At 36.9% G+C, this 21,769-nt stretch overlaps 2 protein-coding genes across 5 annotated transcripts in view; one reads left to right on the top strand and one right to left on the bottom strand.

The window, feature by feature from the left end:
• LOC110451142 (adenylate kinase isoenzyme 5-like) overlaps nt 1-19,470 on the bottom strand; it is a 97,022-nt gene extending 77,552 nt beyond the window's left edge. For all 4 annotated transcript variants that reach the window (XM_021499001.1, XM_021499002.1, XM_021499004.1 and 1 more), the window contains exons 1-7: nt 19,254-19,470; nt 15,254-15,473; nt 7,445-7,546; nt 6,198-6,373; nt 5,505-5,618; nt 4,914-5,105; nt 3,031-3,124 (exon numbers count right to left, since the gene is read on the bottom strand). In XM_021499001.1, coding sequence (XP_021354676.1) covers nt 3,031-3,124; nt 4,914-5,105; nt 5,505-5,618; nt 6,198-6,373; nt 7,445-7,546; nt 15,254-15,473; nt 19,254-19,313 — 958 coding nt within the window. In that variant the 5' untranslated portion in view covers nt 19,314-19,470. The remainder of the gene's footprint in view (nt 1-3,030; nt 3,125-4,913; nt 5,106-5,504; nt 5,619-6,197; nt 6,374-7,444; nt 7,547-15,253; nt 15,474-19,253) is intronic.
• Nucleotides 19,471-19,671: 201 nt separating this feature from the next.
• LOC110451141 (GPI-anchor transamidase-like) overlaps nt 19,672-21,769 on the top strand; it is a 15,645-nt gene continuing 13,547 nt past the window's right edge. Inside the window, exon 1 of the mRNA XM_021499000.1 lies at nt 19,672-19,796. Coding sequence (XP_021354675.1) covers nt 19,704-19,796 — 93 coding nt within the window. The 5' untranslated portion in view covers nt 19,672-19,703. The remainder of the gene's footprint in view (nt 19,797-21,769) is intronic.

The raw sequence follows: 21,769 nt of genomic DNA, 5'->3' as shown, positions 1-21,769 counted from the left end.
ATAAATATAAGTTATATTTAGGTACAGTATAACATATGTGATGTTGTCATTAGTCACTAAATAAATATAAGTTATATTTAGGTACAGTATAACATATATTATTTCATAATTAGTCACTGAATTAATATAAGTTATATTTAGGTACAGTATAACATATGTGATGTTGTCATTAGTCACTGAACAAATATAAGTTATATTTAGGTACGGTATAACATATATTATTTTATAATTAGTCACTGAATAAATATAAGCTATATTTAGGTACAGTATAACATATGTGATGTTATCATTAGTCACTGAATAAATATAAGTTATATTTAGGTACAGTATAACTTATATTATTTCATAATTAGTCACTGAATAAATATAAGTTATATTTAGGTACAGTGTAACATATGTGATGTTGTCATTAGTCACTGAATAAATATAAGTTATATGTACCACTGGGTATAACATATATTATTTCATAATTAGTCACTAAATAAATATAAGTTATATTTAGGTACAGTATAACATATGTGATGTTGTCATTAGTCACTAAATAAATATAAGTTATATTTAGGTGCGGTATAACATATATGATGTTATAATTAGTCACTGAACAACTGTAATTATATTTAGGTACAGTATAACATATATGATGTTATGATTAGTCACTGAACAAATGAAATTATATTTTGGTACAGTATAACATATATGATGTTATGATTAGTCACTGAACAAATGTAATTATATTTTGGTACAGTATAACATATATGATGTTATGATTAGTCACTGAATAGATATAAGTTATGTTTAGGTACGGTATAACATATATGATGTTATGATTAGTCACTGAATAGATATAAGTTATGTTTAGGTACGGTATAACATATATGATGTTATAATTAGTCACTGAATAGATATAAGTTATGTTTAGGTACGGTATAACATATATGATGTTATAATTAGTCACTGAATAAATATAAGTTATGTTTAGGTACGGTATAACATATATGATGTTATAATTAGTCACTGAACAAATGTAATTATATTTAGGTACTGTACCATTGGGTATACAATGATTACATTGGTTTAAATGTACATTTCTTAAAAATGTTAATGAAAACTGTATCCTGCTTAACAAGAAGTATGGACACTACAAATGAGGACGGTAAATGTGGTATGGAATGAAAGTGGGATTATTTCCTGAAGAACATGCACTACACAAGGTTTTATGATAAGGGGTAAAAACTGTGTACGATAAATCCTTACACCTATTCAAGTTAAATCCATCAAACTCACAAATAAGTAAAACTCCACAATTTTCTACACACCTCAATTTTGTGTCCATTTAAAACTGGAAATCTTCAACAGCCTTCAGATAGCTTCTGTCCAATTTGATTGCTCCTTTTAAATCTAAAGCTTCTAGCGAGTAGGCAGGGAGACTTACGTATAGATCGACTGACGTCACAGAGGAAACATAATATAAGCAACACCATAAAATGTGAAAATGTGAATCATTTTGTTTTTGGGTTTTTTCACAGAAGCTTTAAACCTGGATATGAACACCTGTTTCAAAAGGACTTTGTGAGAGATATATGTTAGTAATTGGTGTTTGATGAATGGATAACAATTGTTTAGTAATGACAGAGTAATGGGTTCATCTTCATTCTTATAAATAAAGATGCTTCAAAAAAGCCCCAATTTCAAAAGTCTCTAAAACTAAAATATTTCAACAACAGCAATAGGACAACATTTTCATCATCCAAATTTTAAAAAAAGATGCACCAAAAAATGCTGAAAGCTATATAAAAAAGAAAGCAGTTCGAGGACAAAAGAAGGAGCTCTGATCTTTCCACGATATGATATACACGTGCCTTACAAGACTAGTTTACAAACATCTGTGTGAGTAATAGTCAAGATATCTGGGGTCAAGTGTTCTGGTCTGAGATTCACCGGGTCAGCTTCAGTCACTGAATAAGGTTTAGTTTCACACTCATCAAACTTTGCTCTCAATCCAAACTTTCTTCTACATGCCACCCCAAGTGTTGCACTTAATAAAGTTTGAGAGTGTAATTCTGACTGAGAACTACAACTGTAAATGAGATCACTTGAGATGTATCTCTCAGTCAGAACTTTCTTATACAGCCTATATGAGCTCTAGCTCTCAATCAAAAATATATCCTTTACAAGCTAACGGACAGGAAGCGCTCAGTCAAAACTTTCTGACAGAGCCTTTCTGAGCACTAGCTCTCATTCAGGACTTTCCAATGAAGCATATCTGAGGTCTAGCTATCAGTGCAACCTTTCTGATACAGCCTGAGGTCAAGCTCTCACTCAAACCTTTCTGATACAGCCTGATGTCTAGCTCTCAGTCAAACCTTTCTGATACAGCTTGAGGTCTAGCTCTCAGTCAAAACTTTCTGATACAGCCTGAGGTCTAGCTCTCAGTCAAACCTTTATTATACAGCCTATCTTAGGTCTAGCTTTCAGTCAAACCTTTCTGATACAGCCTGAGGTCTAGCTCTCAGTCAAACCTTTCTGATACAGCCTGAGGTCTAGCTCTCAGTGTTACCATTATTATACAGCCTATCTTAGATCTAGCTCTCAGGCAAACCTTTCTGATACAGTCTGAGGTCTAGCTCTCAGTCAAGTTTTCTGATACAGCCTGAGGTCTAGCTCGCAGTCAAAACTTTCTGATACAGCCTGAGGTCTAGCTCGCAGTCAAACCTTTATTATACAGCCTATCTGAGATCTAGCTCTCAGGCAAACCTTTCTGATACAGCCTGAGGTCTAGCTCACAGTCAAACCTTTCTGATACAGCCAGAGGTCTAGCTCTCAGTGCACTTTTCTTGTATCTACCTATTTGAGATGTAGCTAGCTCTCAGTCAAATATTTCAATCACAGACTATTAGAGTTGAAGCTTAAGACCCGACAGATGGAGGTTTAGATATTGTGTGCAGATTTAGTTCACACCAACAACACATATATATATAGTGCAGACCTTCTGTCTCAGATCAAATTTGACAATATGTGTACAGGACTTACCCAACTTTTTGCCTTTTTTGTCTCCAAAAATAGATTTTTGGAAGCATTGTCCAAGCTCAAAGGCAATCTCCTTTATGTCCCTGTCTGCGTTTATCTGTTAGATAAGAAACTTGGTTAGCAATGGAATCTGTTTCTACTTAGTTAAGAGGATTCCAGACAAATTAGGACCAATATGAACAGTAAAATGTCTTATTTAGATTGCCTGACACAATCAACTGGTTTTCTGGTGAGTACCCTAACATCATATTGAGAAATGTTCGATGAAGAAATACTTGCTTTTTTTAAGTTGAGTATTCCAGTGCAAAAAATTGTCCACACACATATATATGTATTTATAAATTATATGAATAATTGCTCATTGCCAAATGAGAAAATGTTCATGTTGTGATCAATTGAAAAGAGCCAAAGCCCAAATATTTACACACATTTTTTAACAGTATAACAAATATTTGTGACAGATTAAAACTGCCTTCTGTTAATCTTCAAATTGTAGAAGCTGGTGATCAGTACCCTGAAGAAGTACTGAGAACATAAAAAGGACCACAATGATTGATCACAGCCTGGCAACACTAATAGATAAACAGACAAGTACTGAGAACATAAATAGGACCACAACGATTGATCACAGCCTGGCAACACTAATAGACCAATAGACAAGTACTGAGAAAATAAATAGGACCACAATGATTGATCACAGCCTGGGAACACTAATAGATACACAAACAAGTACTGAGAACATAAATAGGACCACAATGATTGGTCACAGCCTGGGAACACTAATAGACAAACAGACAAGTACTGAGAACATAAAAAGGACCACAATGATTGATCACAGCCTGGCATCACTAATAGACAAATAGACAAGTACTGAGAACATAAATAGAACCACAATGATTGATCACAGCCTGGGAACACTAATAGATAAACAGACAAGTACTGAGAACATAAATAGGACCACAACGATTGATCACAGCCTGGCAACACTAATAGACCAATAGACAAGTACTGAGAACATAAATAGGACCACAATAATTGATCAAAGCCTGGCAACACTAATAGACAAACAGACAAGTACTGAAAACATAAATAGGACCACAACGATTGATCACAGCCTGGCAACACTAATAGACCAATAGACAAGTACTGAGAACATAAAAAGGACCACAATGATTGATCACAGCCTGGCATCACTAATAGACAAATAGACAAGTACTGAGAACATAAATAGAACCACAATGATTGATCACAGCCTGGGAACACTAATAGACAAATAGACAAGTACTGAGAACATAAATAGGACCACAACGATTGATCACAGCCTGGCAACACTAATAGACCAATAGACAAGTACTGAGAACATAAAAAGGACCACAATGATTGATCACAGCCTGGCAACACTAATAGATAAACAGACAAGTACTGAAAACATAAATAGGACCACAACGATTGATCACAGCCTGGCAACACTAATAGACCAATAGACAAGTACTGAGAAAATAAATAGGACCACAATGATTGATCACAGCCTGGGAACACTAATAGATACACAAACAAGTACTGAGAACATAAATAGGACCACAATGATTGATCACAGCCTGGGAACACTAATAGACAAACAGACAAGTACTGAGAACATAAAAAGGACCACAATGATTGATCACAGACTGGCAACACTAATAGACAAATAGACAAGTACTGAGAACATAAATAGGATCACAATGATTGATCACAGCCTGGCAACACTAATAGATAAACAGACAAGTACTGAGAACATAAACAGGACTACAATGATTGATCACAGCCTGGCAACACTAATAGACAAATAGACAATATAAAACCTGTGTTAATAATACTTTTATCATGTTAGGATTTTTTTTAATTACCACAAAGAGTTTGCCCCTGTCATCAAGGACTTTGGCAGCAGGTAGTGTGTTATTTTTGAAGGCTGTGAGGCGGCGCTGTACAGCGTTAATGTTGTCATGGACTCTGCCCTCCTGTTTGCCCCTCTGTAACAACCTCTGTGTGCAGCAGTGCTCGTCACAGTCTAGCATAAAGGCCATGTCCAACCGACCAACCTGCACATTCAACATACCTTATAGAAAAAATCTTATTTAAACAATATTTTCCAAAACTACGATAAAATAATGGAAATAACATTATAATTCAACAATAAATATAATAATTATATAATTTATAGACAGTTAATATGATCCCATAATTGAGAAGTACAAATGACATTGTAAAATAAAAATGTAACAGTTAAATATAATAAGATACAATTGATTAGTATAAACGACCTTGACAATCACTGACATCCTTATCTATTCCTAACACTGATGTAGAGTCAAACAGATAAATATCCTTGGTACTTTGATTGGTTGTGTTCTTACTTTGCTGTTCACTTAGCCAAAACATTAAGACAGATAAAAATTTAGTGTGCTTAAAGATTGAAAAAATAGATCAAGGAAAATTACAATTTTGTCAAACTCCTTCATCTGGGTGACTGTACGGGGGTAGCCCTCCAGAATGAAACCCTCAGCTTTGGGGTGGCTCTTCAGACTTTTGAGGATGAGGTCTGCTGTGATGTCCTGTAAGATGAAGTTCATGCTGGCAATTTGACAATAGCAAACTTACCCAGATGTTTATGTAACTTTTAATGCATATTAATGTTTGGATAAATCTAAAAGGTTACATCAATCTCAACAAACTAGGGACTGGTTTTCTTGGGTTTATTAGTGTGGTCCACCAGTTTCGCCTGAACATTGTTTTTTATGTTTAATATTTGGATGATATTTCTTAAGTTATATTTATTCTTCAGGTCACCATCATTATATTTATAGATCATTGACAGTAACTTATATCAACATAGAGATCCACTCTGACAGTATACACCTGTAACATGGCTAGGAAAGCAATAACATATGTTTGTCAGCTCTATGAAACATTAGATAATATCCGATAGGAATATTCTCTTCAAAAACTGACAGCTTCAAACAAATCAATTTATTTTCCCCTTCCCTACCTAATAATAAGATGTCTTTATATCTTATTAACCTCAATCACTATATTCTTAGATATTTTCTAATCAATAAACCTATTGTCTCCCTTCTTAATTGCATCAATGAATGTATGTGAATCGCTGGCCTCAAGCTCTTAACCATGAATACCTCTGGAGCCATCTCTCCTCTGTTGACAAGATCACCGATCATCTCCCACTTGTCCTCGGCTGACCCCTTGTCTGCGATCTCTGACCTCAGCAGGTCTCCCATGGACAGATGCACCCATCCTGGGTATGTCTTCTGTAACAGTTTCACTTGTGTCAGCTTCCCACTGCCTGGACCACCTGACCAAATCACAGAAAATTGTTTAAAATGGATAGAATGTCAAGTACAAATAATTAAATCAAAACCTCTTACCTAAATGATGTAAATTTAAACTAAATCTGTAGATGGGTTTAAGAGACTTGAAGCCAAAGGCTTATGAATACCTCCGCTCCTATATAAACCAGAACTGTAAGCCAAAGGCTAAGTAAGGTAAAGTATTGCAAAGCAATCCATAGTCTCCCACCAGTAATGATTTCTTTATTCTATAGGTAAGTGACATACTTTCTGTACTCCCTCCCAATGGCAAAACATACTTGCGAACCAAATATTGTTAACCCAGATGAGCCAGTTTTGCTGAAATAGTTCTAGAAGTTAAGGAAGAGTTGTCAGGACAAAGATTTTTAACAAAGGGTCATTACTCCTGAAAAAAGGGTTGAAATGAGTAAAATATTACCCTGATGCACGACATCAGGGGGTAATTACCATATCTCTAAACTTTCATTGCAATCGGATCAGTAGTTTAGGAGACAGACAAAAGCCCATAGTTTTTTTTCAACAAAGGCCCATAACTCCTTTTAAAAGGACCGGAATGAAAAAGTACTACTTGGATGCACAACATCAGGGGGCAGTTACCATATCTGTAAACTTTTAAATTGGCCAATAGATTAGGAGAATTTGTCAGGACAAGGATTTTTCAACAAAACGCCCTCCATAAAAAAGGTTTGGAAAAAAATACCTGGATGCACAACATCAGGGGGTATATATATAGTTACCATATCTGAAAACTTCCATTGAAATTGGCCCAGTAGTTTTGGAGAAGTTGTCCGGGCAAGAGTTTTTCAACAAAGGGCCATAATTTTGTAAAAAAGGCTCAAAATAAAAAAAAAAATGCCTGGATGAACAACTTCAGGTGGAAGTTACCATAGCTGAAAACCTTAGTTAAAATTGGCCTTGTAGTTTTGGAGGAGTTGTCTGGACAAGGATTTTTCAACAAAGGTCCATAACTTTGTAAAAACAAGGTCAGAAGGAAAAAAGAACACCATCTATGAACCAGAACATCAGTATCCTGACTCGGTGAACATTATACCTACCCACAATGAGTATGACTGGTACATCAGGCACGCCGTCCTCACTCTTGGTGATCGGAGGTAAGGGTGACGCCTTCTTGTCATCAAGATTCTTCTTGTCCTCCTCTGTCAAGGGAACACAAGTTATAAATTCATTTTGCATTATGTTTGTTTCTTGTCATTTGAACATGGTCAAACTTTATTAATTAGTCAAAGATGCCTTACTGGGTACACCATTAAAGAATTAGATCTACCGTAAAAACCTTATCACATCAAAATCAATGCAGCATTTTTACATTCATCATTTTCATTCAGTTTTAAAGACCATTAGAATTGTGTTTAAATAATTAATGATACCCAAAACACTACCAAAAACCAAAACTATGCATTAGAGTTCATTTTTCCTGCATGGTGATTATAGCAGTGATAAATCATTTCTGAAGAGAAAACCATACTTTGCAGAATTTTATGAAAACAATAATAAAGATAAAATGATCAAAATATAATTGATCTACAACAGTGTTTGATCATTAAACTGTTGCTCTAACTAAAGTTTTGTAATCTTCCTTGTCAGCAGTAAGAACATTGGCTCTTAGTCACATTCACTGACCCTGAGTCACATACACTGGCGCCGAGTCATTAACACTGGCCTGAGTCACTCTACACTGGCCCAGAGTTGCTCTACACTGGCCCTGAGTCACTCTACACTGGGCCCAAGTCACTCTACACTGGCCCCGAGTCACCTTCATTGGCCCCGAGTTACCTTCACTGACCCGTAGTCACTCAACACTGGCGCCGAGTCACACCACACAGTGGCCCCGAGTCCCTTTTACTGGCCCTGAGTCACCTTCACTGGCCCTGAGTCACTCTACACTGGCCCTTAGTCATTCTACACTGGCACTGAATCACTCTACACTGGCCCTGAGTCATTCTACACTGGCACTGAGTCACTCTACACTGGCCCTGAGTCATTCTACACTGGCACCAAGGCACTCTACACTGGCCCCGAGTCACATACACTGGCCCCGAGTCACATACACTGGCCCCGAGTCACTTACACTGGTCATCCTGTGTCACTCCACATAGTGGCCCCTAGTCACTTTACACTGGCCCTGGGTCACTCTACACTGGCCCAGAGTCACCTTCATTGGCCCCTAGTTACATTCACTGACCCGGAGTCCCTCTCCACTGGCCCCGAGTCACTCTACACTGGCCCTGAGTCACTTACACTGGCCCTGTCACTAATATGCTGGCCCTTAGCCACTTACACTGGCCCTGAGTCACTTGCACTGGCCCTGAGCCACTTACACTGGCCTTGAGGCACTTACACTGGCCCTGGGTCACTAACATGCTGGCCCTGGGTCACTAACATGCTGGCCCTGAGTCACATACGCTTGCCCTGCAATTCTATAACGCTCTATCCAAAATTAAATTTAATTGCAGGTTATTGTGTGTTAGAAAAACTTCAATGGATGTTTTTAGTGTTTTATCTGCAGTGGGACTGGGATACTTAGTTCATTATTTTGCATTTGCATTATTAGAACTCAAAATGTGATTTCTTTCTTAAATAACCTGCTATACTTCAGTAACAATATGACTTATCCAGTGGTATTGAAGACTTATAATCCTGGTGATATTCACGTTAAGTTGCTTTATGTATTTGTTTGTTTAGAGGTAGTGCTACACTAGCTTTTTAATAGATATCAGCCATCTAATTTATTACAGTTGTGTCAATGTTAACAACTTTTTGACCCAAATACATATTTTCCAATGGAGTAAATAATTATTACAAGTCAATTTGTGAAATTATACAGATATATGTTTAACACTGACTTGTGGAAGACATAAACCACAGCTTAATGAGTCCTGCACTCAGCCGTAAAAAACATGGGATCTCAGTAAAAACATCAATAAATCAATACACACCACTGATTAAAGTAACCCCTGTTGGTCGTACCTCAAATTACCTCAGAGCTGGGTAATCTACCACACCAGCAGTCCTACCTTATATAACTGATCTGCTCAGCCAAACACCCCTAGTACACCAGACTAACTAGGTCAGTAAGGGCCCCGTCTTGTGGCAATATATCCCCCATAACCATCAAGAAGCAATCTGCCCATATACATGTAGTTGAGCTTGACGTTTGACATTTGAACTTCAAAAAGAATCACAAGGAAGCAAAATATACATTTTACATGTACTATGATGTGAGTCTTGTTTCCTTCCACCTCCAACTTGACTGGGCTAACAGAAATGTAAATACCGGTGCAATACTCATTTGTTAGCTTTGATTTGTTTTATTTCACCTTATTTACCTCCTCCATCAAGAGCCAGGGTCAAAGTCAGAGATCCACATTGTCTTTGACCTTTGGACCCAAAAGACCCTGACCATTAATCCAGTGACCCTGATCTTTGGTCAGTTGTCTTATTCTTTAATTCCGACCAACTTTGCTTCTTAATATCATAACAAAATGTTCATCAGTAAAAAAGGCAAAACTTGACCTTGACCCTTTGGACACCGTAGCCTGGACCTAAGGTCAGTTGACTCTGTGTTAAGTTCTGAACAACATTGCTTCACAATGTCATAACAAAATTTTCATCAGGGAAAAAGTACAAATTTAACCTTCACCTTTAACCCAGTGACCTTGACTCCTTGTTTAATTCTGAGCAACATTGCTTCAAAGTGTCATAGCGAAATGTTCACCAGTGAAAAGCTACAAAATTTGACCTTGAACCCTGACCCGATGACCTTGACCTTTGGTCAGTTGACTCATTGTTTAATTCTGATCAACTTTGCTTCATAATATCATAACAAAATGTTCATCAGTGAAAGGATGTAAAACTTGACCTTGACCTTTGAACCTTATGACCCTTACCTTTGACCTTGACTTTTTACCTTAATGTGTATTTTTGTGAACTGAACATCGTGACCAAGTTTCATGTACATCGGTCAATTAATACCAAAGTTATCAGCCAGGAACAAAATTTGTGGACAGACAGACAGACAGACTACTATAGGGCACCCATATCTCCGATACGGGGCCCTAATTAGGTACTGCTGTATCTCTCTACTGAACTTCAGATAATTAAACTTATCTGATATACAGCCATACTTTGGATGTTCAGTACTATACCTCAACTAAACTTATCTGATAATTACAACCATACATTGGATATTCAGTACTAATACCTCAACTAAACTCATCATATCTTCAGCCATACATTGGATATTCAGTACTATACCTAGACTAAACTTATCATATCTACAGACATACATTGGATATTCAGTATTATACCTCGACTAAACTTATCATATCTACAGCCATACATTGGATATTCAGTACTATACCTCGACTAAACTTATCATATCTACAGCCATACATTGGATATTCAGTACTATATATATATACCTTAATTAATCCTATCTACAGCCATACCTAAGATGTTGATTACAATTTGGCTGTATAAGTACCATGACACTGTACCATCTATAGTAAAACGTATTAGTACCACATGATACTCAACCATCTACTAGTAAAACATGCCAGCTAGGAATGCTATACAGTGGCCTGTTTACTACCCAATAGCTGTTAACTTTACCAAGGACAGGAGCTCATCCATAACCTTACCTATATATAGCTCGGGTAGATCTCAGAGCAACAGTAAAACAAACAGTACAGTTTTCTCCTATTGATTTCAAAGTTCATAAAAAAATTAAAGCTCCCAGTATTGGTTAATTATTAGCATCATCCAGCGGCTCATGCAGCAACTTATACAAATAAAATAGGATTCAATCCAAGCGATTAACAGCACACCAATATATTATATATACAGATATAATGTGTAAATATAGTGATCATGGTGATTGTCAGTCAACCCTGGAGTAGTATTATCATAACAGCACAGTGGATATAATGACACAATAAGGCACAATACACTCAATGCTAGATCTGTATATCATATATATCAAATTTGACACAAGTCTACATTTATTTTGATGAAAAGGATGAGTGAATTTGACTATTTGTTTGGTACATCATTTGAATATCTATCATTAAATATTCTGTAGTTTAATAGACACTGTTATCTTTTCATAATCATTACACTATGTGTAAATAATTGTGTCCTCAAAGGGGTATGTTGTTTTATTTGCCTTCATGCAATAGCATGGATCTGATGCTGACTTTTGAGTGCTACTGCTACCTCGTTGAAATATCATGCCAAAGGCACGCAGCACAGTCCCAGTCACATTATACTGACAACGGGTAAACCAGTTATTGTGATTACCTCAAATGGTGAGGTTAAACCAGGTGCTGTGATTACCTCAAATGGTGAGGTGAAACCAGGTGCTGTGATTATCTCAAATGGTGAGGTTAAACAAGGTGCTGTGATTACCTCAAATTCTGAAGTTAAACCAGGTACTGTGATTACCTCAAATGGCGAGGTTAAACCAGGAGCTGTGATTACCTCAAATGCTGAAGTTAAACCAGGTACTGTGATTACCTCAAATGGGGAGGTTAAACCAGGTGCTGTGATCACCTCAAATGGTGAGGTTACACCAGGTGCTGTGATTACTTCAAATGGTGAGGTTAAACCGGGTGCTGTGATTACCTCAAATTCTGAAGTTAAACCAGGTACTGTCATTACCTCAAATGGTGAGGTTACACCAGGTGCTGTGATTACTTCAAATGGTGAGGTTAAACCAGGAGCTGTGATTACCTCAAATGGCGAGGTTAAACCAGGAGCTGTGATTACCTCAAATGGCGAGGTTAAACCAGGAGCTGTGATTACCTCAAATGCTGAAGTTAAACCAGGTACTGTGATTACGTCAAATGGTGAGGTTAAACCAGGAGCTGTGATTACCTCAAATGGAGAGGTTAAACCAGGAGCTGTGATTACCTCAAATGATGAGGTTAAACCAGGTGCTGTGGTTTCCTCAAATGCTGAAGTTAAACCAGGTACCGTGATTACCTCAAATGGTGAGGTTAAACCAGGTGCTGTGATTACTGTAAACACTGAACATTTATCAGGAAATAACATCTACCACTTTTAAAGACTTAGGTGCCAGGTATGTCCCAGTCTGGGCACAGAATCCATTCCCACTTCAGCAAAACATTGTTATGTCCCCAAGGTGGAAGCATGAAAGCAAATCCTTTACTCTACCAGGGGTTCCCGCATAAGTCACCTCTTACGATACTGGGCTAAGGTCAATCATTGGAACAAACTTGAAAAAAAATCATCCAAGCTACTGGCAAATCATCACCATAGGTCTTTTAGTTATTCCAAAGAAGTTGTTTTATCTGGCTAGACACTTTCACTAGTAATCATCAACCTTAGAATTATATATACATATTGAATTTAAAACATTCATGTATAATTCACATAGGGTTTGCATTAAATGCAATAACATTTTATTAAGCATAAAATTTCAAAAGCCCCCCTTTTCAATAATTCCATTTAAACTATGCAAAGGACCTTGTTCAATTTGAAAAGGCCCCCATTAATATTTCACACAGTGCTAATACTGTTTACACATCATACACTCTAAACATTCTGCAGGGTTTAATCATGATGAAAAATAATAAATCACTATCAAATAATGAATATCAGTAATTCTGAAAAGTTTTTTTTCATAATGTATTATATATGATATCTGGAATCGTTTAAATCATACTTAATATATATATGCAAAAGTACTAAAAGATATGAAGATGTCATCTTGTTTTTTCCTTGAATGCTACACCATCCCAAAACTTAACTTAACAGGCACTATATTGTATGACAGGGTCGTAGGTGCCTATTCACTGGTATAATACGCAGGTGAATCAAGCAAATTTTCGAACAGAAAAAGAAAAACATTGCTTGTTGTCCCCCTACTTAAATTAAGGCCCTGGACCTGCTCCTCACTGAATCCACTCCAAACAAGGGCTTAAGCTATGGTAGCAGTGTACAGTAGAAATGGCCCGACTCTGATAAACAAGGCACATGTCGCGGAAATGTAAACACAGCGGATTACACCTCTTTTTTCTATGTATGGCACTTGTGTGAAAACCATGGTTCCCACATCAAAAATTACCAAAAAATGCCAAAAATTGCTATTTTGACCCAAAATTTGACCCCCGCAACAATTTTTTTTTTCCTAAGTTCTGTCTGAAATGAAAGATTACCTACCTGGTTGCAGAATTATCTGGGTCCCAGTAAAGTTGTAAAATTTGATTTTTTGCAATTTTGCGTCGTGTGCTGTTGTCAAAATTTGACCTCCTGTAAAGCTAGCTTTTCATGTGTAGGCTTCCTTTCGGATTATGGCCAACATTTTATTCTCGCACCAAAAAAATCTTTTTTTTTTACAAATGTGAAGCTCACATAGGCCACTTCATCATGCTTATACCAATTTTAGAACAGTTTTAATTTTAATTTTTTTTTACATATCATTATACAGGGGTTAGCCAATTAACAAAAATATTACCCATGGCCACAACCTTCTACTGTATACTGCTACCTATGCCCCTGGATGAGCTTACAAAAGTTGCCTTTCCATTTGCATATTTCACATGCAAATTACTCTACTTTTTTAAATTTTGAGTTATTCACATGTTTGTTCCCTTAATTTAACAGTGCATAATTAACCCAGACATATTCAAAACATAAGTAAGCCGGCCCAGGAGTAATATTTCATAGAGGTAATTCTGTCGATGATTTTTATCTATTATGTTATAAACCCTGATTTATTATACCTGTTTTATCTATTATGTTATAAACCCTGATTTGTTATACCTGTTTTATCTATTATGTTATAAACCCTGATTTGTTATACCTGTTTTATCTCTTATGTTATAAATCCTGATTTATTATACCTGTTTTATCTATTATGTTATAAACCCTGATTTATTATACCTGTTTTATCTATTATGTTATAAACCCTGATTTGTTATACCTGTTTTATCTATTATGTTATAAACCCTGATTTGTTATCCCTGTTTTATCTATTATGTTATAAACCCTGATTTGTTCTACCTGTGTTATCTATTATGTTATAAACCCTGATTTATTATACCTGTTTTATCTATTATGTTATAAACCCTGATTTGTTATACCTGTTTTATCTATTATGTTATAAACCCTGATTTATTATACCTGTTTTATCTATTATGTTATAAACCCTGAGTTGCTGAAATATTAGTGTCTGAATTTTGAAACAAATGTCACTGCCAGTAATAAATTTCTGATTAGGCAGTTTCCTTGTCCTATTCTTTATTGCAACACACACTTTTTATGTTATAGGATTCAAAGTGACCCTCACAAAACATGTGAGTTGTTCAACACATTGGACAGATACACATACAGATACACTAGTGTACCAATATACAAAAACATGTGATACAACTGGGGGAATCGTGACCTTTTGATGGTTTAACAGTACCACACAGATAAAGTATACCTGTTCCATCATCCAACCAAAAGTAGTCTCGACCTGTTTATGATTATAGATGAAATATCAAAATGCATTATTTCATCATTTCAAATGTGCAGTGTTCTCATTAAAAGCGTGTTCCCAGCAAAAGTAGCCAGTGCTGTTCATCAACTTGGAACCAGCTATTTTTTCCCAGAATATTTATGGGTCAATATTTTAGCAGGTGAATATTCAACAATTAACACCTGTTTCAAAACTTGAGTGAGAACACTGAATGTGTCAATCTATACATTTTCAAAAATATCCTTCTTATACAAGTTTATAATATTTCTGAAAGGATATTAACAAAAAAATACATATATATATATATATATATATATGTTAAAAAACACAGAATGAAATGTACAGGATTAAGAAGTACCTATTTTTGATGGTTCCTTTTGTCTAGATGACGGTCTGGATCGCCTTTTTTTGCCATCAGGAGGTGTGATAGGAGGCAAAGGTGTCTTGGTTCGGCGTATGTCCACAAAGGCACTCCATGTGATGTTGTTGGAGCCCTTGTCCTGTACCTTGTGCAGACAGTCAATCAGGTATTTGATGTGGTCCGTCGGGCGATGGTACATCAAACCAGTCATCAACGACTACAAATCAAAGCTTGTGCTTTAAACTCATCCACACAGTATGGTGAATAAATAAGTCTAATGAAATTGTTTAGTATGACATCCCAAAACCTGTTTAACTAAACTTTATGACATTATGTTGGAATATAGGACACCAGCAGCACAATGAACAGAATGTTTCTACAAACTAATTGTCAATCATCCTAGTATTACAATCTGCCACTCCACCATAATTATCACTTTCAAGACTAAAGATAATGAAACATTTTGTAGTTTTAATACGAAACAGAATTAAAAGGCTGTGTGCATGTGTTACTAATAACATAGAGGAAGATTTATAATCATTGTAAAGTCAGGAGAGGGAGGACAGATCTATACAAATTATAGTGTTACAGCAAAGGGAGGACAGTTCTATACAAATTATAGTGTTACAGCAGAGGGAGGACAGATCTATACAAATTATAGTGTTACAGCAGAGGGAGGACAGTTCTATACAAATTATAGTGTTACAGTAGGGGGAGGACAGTTTTATACAAATGATAGTAACAGTAGGGGGAGGACAGTTCTATACAAATGATAAAAACAGCAGGGGGAGGACAGTTCTATACAAATGATAGTGACAGTAGGGGGAGGACAGTTCTATACAAATGATAGTAACAGCAGGGGGAAGACAGTTTTATACAAATGATAGTAACAGTAGGGGGAGGACAGCTCTATACAAATGATAGTAACAGTAAGGGGAGGACAGTTTTATACAAATGGTAGTAACAGTTCTATACAAATGATAGTAACAGTAGGGGGAGGACAGCTCTATACAAATGATAGTAACAGTAGGGGGAGTACAGTTCTATACAAATGATAGTAACAGCAGGGGGAAGACAGTTTTATACAAATGATAGTAACAGTAGGGGGAGGACAGCTCTATACAAATGATAGTAACAGTAGGGGGAGAACAGTTCTATACAAATGATAGTAACAGTAGGGGAAGGACAGTTCTATACAAATGATAGTAACAGTTCTATACAAATGATAGTAACAGTAGAGGGAGGACAGTTTTATATAAATTATGTTACCAGTAGAGGGAGGACAGTTCTATACAAATGATAGTAACAGTAAGGGGAGGACAGTTATATACAAATGATAGTAACAGCAGGGGGAAGACAGTTTTATACAAATGATAGTAACAGTAGGGGGAGGACAGTTCTATACAAATGATAGTAACAGTAAGGGGAGGACAGTTTTATACAAATGGTAGTAACAGTTCTATACAAATGATAGTAACAGTAGAGGGAGGACAGTTTTATACAAATGATAGTAACAGGTCTATACAAATGATAGTAACAGTAGAGGGAGGACAGTTTTATACAAATGATAGTAACAGGTCTATACAAATGATAGTAACAGTAGAGGGAGGACAGTTTTATACAAATGATAGTAACAGTAGGGGGAGTACAGTTCTATACAAATGATAGTAACAGTTCTATACAAATGATAGTAACAGTAGAGGGAGGACAGTTTTATATAAATTATGTTACCAGTAGAGGGAGGACAGTTCTATACAAATGATAGTAACAGTAGAGGGAGGACAGTTTTATATAAATTATGTTAACAGTAGAGGGAGGACAGTTCTATACAAATGATAGTAACACTTCTACACAAATGATAGAAACAGTAGGGGGCGGACAGTTCTATACAAATGATAGTAACAGTAGGGGGAGTACAGTTCTATACAAATGATAGTAACAGTTCTATACAAATGATAGTAACAGTAGGGGGAGAACAGTTCTATACAAATGATAGTAACAGTAGGGGGAGGACAGTTTTATATAAATGATAGTAACAGTAGGGGGAGGACAGTTCTATACAAATGATAGTGACAGTAGGGGGAGGACAGTTCTATACAAATGATAGTAACAGAAGGGGGAGGACAGTTTTATACAAATGATAGTAACAGGTCTATACAAATGATAGTAACAGTAGAGGGAGGACAGTTTTATATAAATTATGTTACCAGTAGAGGGAGGACAGTTCTATACAAATGATAGTAACACTTCTACACAAATGATAGAAACAGTAGGGGGCGGACAGTTCTATACAAATGATAGTAACAGTAAGGGGAGGACAGTTTTATACAAATGATAGTAACAGTTCTATACAAATGATAGTAACAGTAGAGGGAGGACAGTTTTATATAAATTATGTTAACAGTAGAGGGAGGACAGTTCTATACAAATGATAGTAACAGCAGGGGAGGCCAGTTCTATACAAATGATAGTAACAGCAAGGGGAGGCCAGTTCTATACAAATGATAGTTACAGCAGGGGAGGACAGTTCTATACACATGATAGTGTTACAGTAGGGCGACGACAGTTCTATACAAATGATAGTACCATTTCTATACAAATGATAGAAACAGTAGAGGGAGGACAGTTCTATTCAAATGATCGTTACAGCAGGGGGAGGACAGTTTTATACAAATGATAGTGTTACAGTAGAGGGGGGACAGTTCTATACACATGATAGTGTTACTGTTCAGTAGGGGGAGGACAGCTCTATACAAATGATAGTAACAGTAGGGGGAGGACAGTTTTATATAAATTATGTTAACAGTAGAGTGAGGACAGTTCTATACAAATGATAGTAACAGCAAGGGGAGGACAGTTCTATACAAATGATAGTAACAGTAAGGGGAGGACAGTTTTATACAAATGGTAGTAACAGTTCTATACAAATGATAGTAACAGTAGGGGGAGGACAGTTTTATATAAATTATGTTAACAGTAGAGTGAGGACAGTTCTATACAAATGATAGTAACAGCAAGGGGAGGCCAGTTCTATACAAATGATAGTTACAGCAGGGGAGGACAGTTCTATACACATGATAGTGTTACAGTAGGGCGACGACAGTTCTATACAAATGATAGTACCATTTCTATACAAATGATAGAAACAGTAGAGGGAGGACAGTTCTATTCAAATGATCGTTACAGCAGGGGGAGGACAGTTTTATACAAATGATAGTGTTACAGTAGAGGGGGGACAGTTCTATACACATGATAGTGTTACTGTTCAGTAGGGGGAGGACAGCTCTATACAAATGATAGTAACAGTAGGAGGAAGACAATTCTATACAAATGATAGTAACAGCAGGGGGAAGACAGTTCTATACAAATGATAGTAACAGCAGGGGGAGGACAGTTCTTTACAAATGAAAGGGTAGTATATTAAGCAGCTGTCTGACGTGCTAATACAAAAATGCAAATGGCTAGACAGGGATTAAACTTTGGATCTGTGAATTCTAGCTGGAAGCTCTGACAACTAAGTTGTGTAAGGAGGATGGGTGACTTTCCGAACACTGATAATAATTCCTATTCATCAACTGCTGATTTCATCAATCATACTGTACAATGTTCTGCAGTAATTGCCATTTAAATTTCGTATTTCTTAAATATATTCCTGTAAATGTCTTTATGTTAAGTAACAGGATTTAATCATCATTGTTATACCACATCAAAATGTCACGCTGACCCTTTCCTAAATGGGATTAAATATAATCTTCTTACAGACCTGCGTAAACGAGCTGCATTTCCATACAACAGCAAATCTCTCATTATTCAATTTTCGATATATATTAATAGAAAATTTTCTAAATATTCGATGCACAAATAGTAACATGCAGCGTTTATTTGAAGAGTACTGTCATTTACGATAACGGTCGCCATGTAGAGCATTGACATTGCGCTCCATGGAATCAAAAGAAAACAACATTTTATCAACAAAAAAACGAGGATAACATCTCACCTCAAAAAGTCGAGGGATCTCCCTCTTTGACAGATACGACTTCGCATCATCCGTAGTCATCTTGCCACTACGGACACGAATGTAGGAGTCCTTTTTTCGTGGTATCTTGTCGGTTGGTTTCTACGGGTTTATAAATTGAGTTATCGGAAATCACTTTCCAACGTAGACTCTCATGGGGCACCTGTACAGAACAGCCTGTATCCAAGGACAACAAATATTGGCGGACTAATCTTCTTCCGGTTTACCGCAGATAATGAAATAAAGTTCTTGCTTAATGTAAGCTATTTGCATGACAAAATGAATTGAATTACTTCTCTTTGATATTTGATATATTTAACAATGTCATACTTTTAAATATGACCAAAAATACATGGCATTGCGAAGAGTTAGAGAAATATGTGTGTTGGTTATATTTTTCAATACGCGGAGTGATATATACAATAATTAAAAATGGCAGCCCCCATAAAAGTTCCGGGGTGGTGTTGGCGTTTCCAATTTGCTATTATTTTGACGGTATTAGTAATTCAGTCTTATTCTGAATCGGTAAGATTATTTCCTTCTGTTACACTTTTGTATTATATCATTTTTAAACAGCATGCATGTTGATCCAATATCCATTGTAAGAATATCCTGTATGATTACCCACGAAACCAGTTTTGACGAATTAACGAATATTTGCCCAGATTCTGTAACAAAACTCTGTGGTGGAACATGATTCGGAAACTTCTTCTGCATACATATTGTATCCTCCATCAGAGATGTGAATGTTGCATACTGTGATAATTTACTGAGTAGTTTTATTTTCCTCTTGAAGTTGCATAAGCGGAAGACAGCTGACTTCCTCAAATCGGAGACCGTTTTTAGGCCTTTTTATCAAGAAATTTCACCACCCAAGTATCAAATCCATAATATTCAGAACCAATATGTCTTCTAGTTACGAATGACACGCTGTGTGTTTATCATATGGGGTGCATCAAGTGGATCTTCAGTTTTCCTCTTGAGCTCGATTGACTGACAACTTCCGGTGAATTTACAAATGTAAACAATGGAATTGAACATTTTACACCCAGAGGGCAGCAAGATTCGTAAAAAACAACTACAGTGATTACACTCCTGGAGCTGTTACCAGCGGGACACATAAACTCGACTGGGAGAGCTTGGCAACTAGATGTGTAAAGAGCCTACTGTCCATGATGTTTAAGATCACCCATAGTCTAGTTGACGTCCCACATGAACACCTAGTGGCAGGGGGCAGGGTGCCTGAGGTTCCAACAAATTTCAGGAATTTGCAGCATCCAAAGATGCATACACTCTTTTAACCCACGGACTATCAGACAATGGAACAACCTCCCTCTAGACATAACATCAGTGTCATCATTAGAGGGCTTCAAGGCCATGCTGGACAGGCTACCAGCTGGTCACGGGCATTCACCATCTAAGCCAGTGACTTTTTATTAAATTTTAAATGTAAATATACCGAGAGGTTTTTCACTGTCTACCAACATATGCCTTAGTTTATAATGTTCTGTATGGAACCCAACTCAGTAACGGAAGAAGAAAAACAAGCTAAGTCTTTGTAACAGGAAAAGAAGAATGCAACGGCCAGACCAGGGTTTGAACCCGGGACCCTCCAAACTATAGATGGACGCTCTAACCAATTGAACTACCTGGTTGCCTCCGATCGACCCAGTCCAGCTCCGCTACACTCCTCCCTCCTTTGGCAAAATCCTTGACCCCAAAGACACACGAGACTCTATACTACCTTCCATGGGTATATTTCGTTGGGCGCCAAATTTGTGTTTCCACCCTTTTGATTTGAAGCTTGCCGGAGCATCACAAATTTTCATTTCCTTACCGCGGCCCGCCATTTTGTTGTGAATATTTTGTGAAAATTGTATCCTCACCGCCAATTGGATGAGGGTTTAGAGATCAGGCGATGAAATTGAACGTCTCACATACGTTTCGGCTGGGGTGGCATACACTAATATTCAGATCGTGACGTATCGAAAATCCGGAAAAATATATCGACAATCGAATCAAACATAAATAATCTCGGTACAAGTGCATCACAGTGAATCGTGATGCCTCTACACGAAACCCTCCAAACTCTAGACAGATGCTCTAGCCAATTGATTTACCTGGTCACCAGCGAGCGACCCAGTCCAGGTCCGCTACATCTTAATGATTTAACCTTGTCACATCAGACCTAACCTGGTCACATCTAGTCCTCATCAACAGATCTTAGAGATCAAACATGATCACATCTAGTCCTAGAGATCAAACCTGATCACATCTAGTCCTCATCAACAAATCTAAAAGACCTTACCTGGTCACATCTAGTCCTCATCAACTGATCTTAGAGACCTAACCTGGTCACATCTAGCCCTCATCAACTGAACTTAGAGACCTAGCCTGGTCCCATCTAGTCCTCATCAACTGATCTTAGAGACCTAACCTGGTCACATCTAGTCCTCATCAACTGATCTTAGAGACCTAACCTGGTCACATCTAGTCCT

Source organism: Mizuhopecten yessoensis, unplaced genomic scaffold, assembly GCF_002113885.1.
Source record: "Mizuhopecten yessoensis strain PY_sf001 unplaced genomic scaffold, ASM211388v2 scaffold5809, whole genome shotgun sequence".
Taxonomy (NCBI): Eukaryota; Metazoa; Mollusca; class Bivalvia; order Pectinida; family Pectinidae; genus Mizuhopecten; species Mizuhopecten yessoensis.
The sequence above is the reverse complement of the archived record's forward strand: the minus strand, read 5'-3'. Positions and strand labels throughout refer to the sequence as shown.